The following is a 7,739-nucleotide window of genomic DNA, read 5'->3' on the forward strand; positions in this document are numbered from 1 at the left end:
TGGAATGGCTAGGGGTCAGCCAGCAGTCAATGCAACATCTGGAGCTGCTGCCTCCCACCCCCGTCCACCCCCTTACAACAGGCTGAAGGAGCAAGAGGGACCAGAGGCTCGGGTTCAGGGCTGTCCGCATGGAGCTAGAACTCCCGTGGGGACGTCCCTGGAAGTGCTGGAATCCATGGGGAGACCCAAATGCGGACAGGGAGCCAGGACTTGTAGGGCACAAAGAAGAATGCCTTGGCCTTGCCCCTCCTTCCAGTCTTTCCCCAGCGCCTCCTTGGCCAGCTCTGCCTGAAAACCCAAGGGCCCAGGGGCCTGGCCCAGGGGACCTCTTCCCACCGTACCCCTGGGGCAGAAGAAAGGAGGACAGCGAAATGACATTGCATCTCTGTGCCTTCTTCGTCAGCCTCTGCTATCAGCTGTGTAGACGTCAGCTGCTTGTGAGTGTTTGACCGAGTGAACAAATGCCAAACACATATTAGCAGGGAAATAAAACCCAAGCTCTGAGGTGGCCCCTTCCACTGACTTTGTTTTTCCTGGGTAATTGCTTGGGGATGCGGTTTTAATGAGGGTCTTGGAGCACGTGGTTTTAATTAAATTTCTCACGCGAAGTGGCTTAACTTAAAATAGCAATCCGTGTCCGCTGCTCACGCAGTTGATGCTAGTTGAGATGCTGGGAAGCCATCTATCAGGGGTCCGGGGAGGTCTTTCCCAGTGCGGCTAGGATGGACGGGTGTCCCAAGAAGATGAGGCTTTCTGATCTTCGGGTTTCCTCCCTCCCGCTTCTTGCATCCAGCTCTGGGCCCTGGAAGGCTGGGCAGCGTGTTCCCATGAGCACTGGCATTTGGTCAGGTTCAGTCGTGAGAAAAGCAACAAAGACTGATGGAGGGGAAAGAGCAAGGTGAGGATGCGCATGCTCTGACTCCTATCGGCGAGTGCTCCTCTCTGTGTTCAACCAAGGAGCTCTGGTGGCGTCGTAGTTACGTGCCGGGCTGCGATCTGAGTGGCCGGCAGTTCGAAACCACCAACAGCTCCGCAGGAGAAAGACTGGGCTTTCTACTCCGTAAACAGTTGCAGCCTCAGAACCCCACACAGGGACACTGTGAATCAGCCTTAACTCGGCCGAGAGGTGGGTTTTTGGCTTGGTGTTCAGCCAAATTCTCACGTCCCGTGCTGTGCTTCTCCGATGGGGGTGGGAAGGTGGCAGGGTGAGTGTTTGGTTTCCCCCCTTGGAGGCAGTTGGCAGTATCTGGGACCCGGTGAGTAAAAGGTCGAAGATGCTGCTAACAACCTACAATGCACAGGAAACCGCCCTGCCCCCATTACAAACAGTGATCCCCGCCAAGATCAATAGCATGGAGGTAGAGAAACACTGCTTAGACCACTGTTTCTTGAACTCTTCATAATGGAGGGGCAGTTGGATTGACTCCCAGTCCATCATAGGCCCGTGCTGTTATAAGAAAACAATAAAAATTGATTGTCAGAAAAATGATCACACACTTGGGTGTCACAATGAAAGCCAATTGGCTGAACAACTTTCTTGCTTACTCATAATTACCACACTTACCGCGCTGTCTGCTCACGGACAACTGGATCTCGGGCTAGCAGCCGGCTGTGGCAAAGACTTTGAGCAGCATTGATCCTAAATGGTTCTCTCACCTTCCTGGGTCCAGCCACCTGCCTGGCTGTTCTAGGACCTAGCTGTGCCTCCAAGTTGCCATCAGAGTGACTGACTCTGATTTCTGATGCCCCCACATGGGTCAGAGCAGAATTATGCTCTATAGAGTTTCCGATGGCTGGGACTTGGAAGTGGATCTCCCAGCTTTTTTTCCCCGAGGTGTCCCTGTTTGGACTTGAACAGCAAACCTTGTGGTTCATGGTCAGGGATTCCCTGCTGCTACTAGTCACCCTGAGTTATGCCTTTTCCCTTTTGGGTCCCCTAGGCCCTACTAGCCTCTTTGTAATTAGTCCTCCTTCAATTATCAATAAAGTCTCCTTCAATTATCGCACTGTGAGTGTACTTTGTGCTCCTGAAAGTCCCTTCACTGATCCAGAGGGACTTTTGCACCTCAGCACACTTTTAAGATTGTGGGCAGACACAGAGGGTGGGGGTGGGGGTGGGATGGTAGCAATGTGGTGAGGGGACACCTGGTCCAGGGTTCAATGAAAAGGCATGGGAGAGCCCTGCTGTGAGGAGCTGGGACTGTGTGCTGCCATCTCCTGGCAGCCACAGTTAGCCCTTGAAGAGTGAGTGCCCCTACCTTCCTGACATGATCACTGAAGACAAATGGGTGCACAAGCAAATGTGGTGAAGAAAGCTGATGGTGCCCGGCCATCAAAAGATATAACATCTGGGGTCTTAAAGGCTTGAAGATAAACAAGTGGCCATCTAGCTCAGAAGCAACAAAGTCCACATGGAAGAAGCACACCAGCCTATGTGACCGCGAGGTGTCGAAGGGATCAGGTATCAGCCATCAAAGAACAAAAAATCTTATCATTGTGAATGAGGATGAGTGCAGAGTGGAGACCCACAGGGAGGAGATGAGCCAGTCAGGTTGCAGGGTAGCAACTTTCCTCTACTTCTTAAATACTTCCTCCCCCACTAGCATGATCCCAAGTCTACCTTACAAATCTGGCTAGACCAGAGGATGTACCCTGGTACAGATAGGAACTGGAAACACAGGGAATCCAGGGCGGATGATCCCTGCAGGATCTGTGGTGAGAGTGGCAATACCAGGAGGGTAGAGGAAGGGTGGGTGGAAAGGGGGAACCGATTACAAAGATCTACATATAACCTCCTCCCTGGGGGACAGACAACATAAAAGTGGGTGAAAGGAGACGTCAGACAGTGTAAGATATGACAAAATAATAATAATTTACAAATTATTAATGGTTCATGAGGGACGGGGGAGCCGGGAGGGAGGGGGGGGAAATGAGGAGCTGATACCAAGGGCTCAAGTAGAAAGCAAATGTTTCGAGAATGATGATGGCAACAGAGGTACAATTGTAATTGACACAATGGATGGATGGATGGATGGATTGTGATAAGAATTGTACGAGCCCCCAATAAAATGATTTAAAATTTTAAAAAAGTGAGTGCCCCAATAGGCAAGGCTGCACCTTGGACAGAGCCCTCTGGAGTGAGTAGTGCTAGAAGGGTGTGAGGGAGGACAACCATGTTCTCTGCTGGGAGGTGAAGTCAGGGAGGTCGGGTCTCCATGTTTGTAGAGCTGCTTGTGGTACCATTATGCTTCAGTAAGGGGCTTCACAAAGTGGGTGGGGAGAATCCAGTCACCTTTAAATCGTGTTCCTTTGTTGACCTTTGGAGAAAGAAAATGAAGTTAGAAGAGAATGGATTTTTTTTTGAAGTTGCTTCCTATTTCTGCAGGAGTGTTTGTGGGGGGTGCACATGCCACCTCTAGAGACAGCAAAAGCCAGGACCCCCCGGAAAAAGGCCTTAGGGAGCTAGCAAGGTTGCTGCCACATCGCCTGGAGGTCCAAGACAATCTCTGCTCCACTTGACCCTTCCCCACGGCAGAGATAGACACCAATCAGGGTCTCCCACACCCTGGGAACTCTCCCCAGCTCTCTCTGAATGATCCTGGCCTGCGAGGACCCAGGGACGCCCCAACCATTCCCTCTGGGATACGCGATATCTCTCCAGTCTTCAAAATTGTACTGTCCGCCCCACCCTACCACCAAGCAACCTGCACGCCTCTTGCCGCAAGTCCTCTTCTGTGTAGCTCCAGCTCATGCCCCTCTTCCCCTAGTCTGGGCAGCAAATGGCCACCCTCCTGAGGGAGCCTTGTGGAGACCCTGAGCATGCTGGCTCCTCAGGACAGACCTGTTAGGGACGCAGCACAGGCCTGGCCCAGAGAAGGGCCTCAGCCGCACAGGGTCCAGGCAGGGGTGGACCAGTGCCTACCTGACTCCAGCCCCCACTGCCCAGCCGGGGACTATTGGCAGCAGACACAGAGGGAGGGGTGTGCCCTTTGTATCATTTCTGCTTCTCCACGCTTTAACCTGTCTCTCTCTCTCCCTCCCCTCTGCCTCTCCCTCTGCCTCTCCCTGTCTCCTCCTGCCTCTCATCTCCCACTTGAGCCTCTCCCCATCCTCCTCTTCACCTCTAAACCTCGCCCCCTCCCGCTTTTAATCCCCCTCTTTCCTTCCCTCTCTGACAACGGTTTGATTTCCGCATCCGCTCACAATGTACCTTGCTCTGCGGCTCTACACCTCTCTCTGCCTTTGGCATCTCTCGTACTTTCCACCCTGATTTTCTGCTGCACGTATGTGGGTCTTCTGCTCCTCTCTGTCACCATATCGGATGCCCTACTCCTACGGCCTGCCTGGGGGCCCTTCCTTCTCCAATCTCCCCACCCCACCCCCTGCTGTGTGTCTCCTCACCTGGGCTGCCCTTTCTGCTGCTCTGTCCTTGACTTTGTTTCTCTCTCTCCAACCCTCTGTCTTTCCTGCCTCTGCCTCTCTGTTTCTCTACCCCCACCCATCACTCTGCCCACCGCACCCCATCCGGCCCCACCCTCCGCGCCTCTGCCCGCCCCTCCCCCCGGCCCCTCCTCCCCCAGGATGATCCCAGCGTCCAGCAAGGCCTTCGTGGTCAACAACCTGGTGTCGGGGACTGGCTATGACCTGTGCGTGCTGGCCATGTGGGATGACACGGCCACCACGCTCACGGCCACCAACATCGTGGGCTGTGCCCAGTTCTTCACCAAGGCCGACTACCCGCAGTGCCAGTCTATGCACAGCCAGCTCCTGGGCGGCACCATGATCCTGGTCATCGGGGGCGTCATCGTGGCCACGCTGCTGGTGTTCATCGTCATCCTCATGGTGCGCTACAAGGTCTGCAACCACGACGCCCCCAGCAAGATGGCAGCCGCCGCCGTCAGCAACGTGTACTCGCAGACAAACGGGGCCCAGCCACCCCCCATGGGCAGCGCGCCTGGTGGGGGACCCCTGCCAGGACCGCCCAAGGTGGTGGTGCGGAGTGAGCTGGTCGAGTTCAGTGCCAGCCTGGCCCGGGGCAGCGACTCCTCTTCCTCCAGTTCCCTGGGCAGCGGGGAACCGACGGGACTGGGACGGGGTCCCTGGAGGCTCCCACCTCCTGCCACGCGCCCCAAGCCCAACCTTGACCGCTTGATGGGGGCCTTTGCCTCCCTGGACCTCAAGAGCCAGAGAAAGGAGGAGCTGCTGGACTCCAGGACTCCAGGCGGGAGCGGGTCGGCCACAGCTGCCAGGGGCCACCACTCGGACCGAGAGCCCCTGCTGGGTCCCCCCGCAGCCCGGGCCAGGAGTCTGCTCCCCTTGCCCCTGGAGGGCAAGACCAAACGCAGCCACTCCTTTGACATGGGAGACTTCGCAGCTGCCGCAGCTGGAGGGGTTGCCCCTGGTGGCTACAGCCCCCCTCGGAGGGTCTCGAACATCTGGACAAAGCGCAGCCTCTCTGTCAATGGCATGCTCTTGCCTTTTGAGGACAGTGACCTGGTGGGGGCCAGGGGGACATTCGGCAGCTCTGAGTGGGTCATGGAGAGCACTGTGTAGGCCTGGGGGCTGGGGCCGGGTGGACACTCTCTCACCCATCCTCCTAGGATGGACAAGGGGAAAGAGTCCTTACTGGCAAGTCTTTGTGGGGTTTCCATGGTGATGTTTACATCCAGGTACAGCTTCCTCTCCCTGTCAAAACCCTCTTTGCCCACATACCACCCACAGCACCCTCCCTGGCCCGTCCCTCCCCCCCAAACCCCCCTAATCACCACCACCACCCACCCACCACTCAGGGAAAGTGGACTTGCTGGAATGTGGGACTGACCCCCGAGTGTTTGGAAAGGCCAGACGCCTGCCTTTCCCACCACAAATGGAGCTGATGAGCAAGTGGCTACGGATTGCTGATGGTCCCAGTATTGTTTGATTTCATAATTATTTTGGTTTTTCTTTTTCCATCTCCTGGACTCCTCTTCATTCACACACAGGTAATCAAGAGTTTGCCCCACATAGGAAAGGTCCGTTCCCAGTGGGTACCAGTGCACAGAGGACGGGGATGGTACTGGTTCCACCCCTGCCCAGACCCCTTGTGGTTCCCAACCACCCACATACCTGATGCCTGGCTCAGTTCCCTTTGCTTCTCAACCATACCCTAAGTCATCCCATCAGCTTCACCGGAAGGAGAAGACCTAAGACTTCCTGGGGTGGGGACTATAGGGATAAGGGAGCTGAGGGCTTGGAGTTGCATATGGAGTTTCGCCTCTTATGGGCAGCAGGGACAGGGTGGCTTCATGGACAGGTGCGCTAGGCCAAGAAAAGCTGTGGGGGGTGACAGAGAGAGCTCTGTATTTGTGGTCAAAGCTCAGAAGTTGGGATTCAGAGCCTCAACTCACTAACCAGATGGACAACTTGGGTAAGGTTCATTTCTTAAGCCCTCTGTTTCCCAGTTCAGAAAATACTGAGGTTGTACTAGAGGGTCTCTAGTTCCCTTCCAATAAGTAACAACTTCCTCTTGATTCTGAACATTGTGGTCACCAGCTCAGGGCTTCCTGGGGGGCAAGCTAGTGGAAAAGCATTTTCCTAGCCTTCTGACTGGTCCGGACTCAACGCAAACCACTGCCAGTTGAGTAGCCTCCTCCTACTGACCCCAGAGGAGGATAGAATAAGACTGTCCTAGAGAGTTTCCAAGAGTTGTAATCATTTATGCAGGACCCCTAGTGGTGCTTCAGAAAGCGCTCAGCTGCTCCCCCACAGATGGGCTGCTCTGTGGGGAAAAGATGCGGCAGTCGGCTTTTATAAAGCTTGCAGCCCTGGAAACCCTACGGGACCTTTCTACTCTGTCCTCTGGGGTTGCTACGCTCAGAATGGGCCTGGCAACAGGATGCAGTCTTGTGTGATAGAAGACTGTGATCATTCTCCCAGAGAGCGGTTGGTGGGTTTGAACCTCCAATGTTCGGCAGCCAAGAATTCTAGAGGCTTTGGAGGGGGAAGCACAGAATTGTTTTCGAATCTAAGAGTGGCAATGCTTGGGAGCAGTTTCCCGTCCTCCCATTCTCAATGCTCCCTCCTTGTCCCCTTTATTTAGAGAGAGACCACAAGGAACGTGCCTACGAGTTGGTCAGGAAGTCAGGACACCTATTCCTGGAGGCAGCATTTGGGATGCGTTTCCCTGCTTCCATCCCGGAGAGGGCCGGTCTGTGTGATTTCTGGGAAGGGTGGCTCAGCGTGGAGCAGGGTTCCCTGAAGGTGGATCCCCATCCAGGGTAATAAGAGGGTGGGGATTGTGGGGAAGGGACGCAGATTAGGGACCGATGATTAGTCTCCGAGTTCCCAAGCCATGGCTGGAGACAGGCCAGGGCCCCCGGGGTCCTGGGAGAAGTTTCTTCGGAGGCATCTCCTGCTCTGCCTTCTTCTCAGCGTCACCTCATTGTCAACGCACTACCTCCTCCTCGGTCCTCCCAGCCCCTCCTGCCCTTTCTCAAGCATCTGCTCTTGTGGGTCGCCTCCTCTCTGTCACGTTACAAAGACACAGCTGAACCCGGACGCGTCCCAGTGGACTCGTATTGGCAGCCGCACGGCTGGCCTCCAGGGGCACTCAGAGAAGGGTGGGGCACTGTCCAGACAGCTTGCCTTTTGGCTCCAGCTCAGGAGCCTGCAAACCCAATGCCTATGCCCTTTGCTCCCTCCCCCGTCCTGCTTCCCCTGGCTGCTCCTCCCTTCCACCCTCACCTCTCCCACTATCCTGC

At 55.3% G+C, this 7,739-nt stretch overlaps 1 protein-coding gene across 1 annotated transcript in view; it reads left to right on the forward strand.

The window, feature by feature from the left end:
• LRFN2 (leucine rich repeat and fibronectin type III domain containing 2) overlaps positions 1-6,724 on the forward strand; it is a 55,070-nt gene extending 48,346 nt beyond the window's left edge. Inside the window, exon 2 of the mRNA XM_004710752.2 lies at positions 4,581-6,724. Coding sequence (XP_004710809.1) covers positions 4,581-5,553 — 973 coding nt within the window. The 3' untranslated portion in view covers positions 5,554-6,724. The remainder of the gene's footprint in view (positions 1-4,580) is intronic.
• Positions 6,725-7,739: the final 1,015 nt, after the last annotated feature.

This window comes from Echinops telfairi, unplaced genomic scaffold, assembly GCF_000313985.2.
Source record: "Echinops telfairi isolate 266 unplaced genomic scaffold, ASM31398v2 ScPeMD7_3533;HRSCAF=4204_1, whole genome shotgun sequence".
NCBI lineage: Eukaryota > Metazoa > Chordata > Mammalia > Afrosoricida > Tenrecidae > Echinops > Echinops telfairi.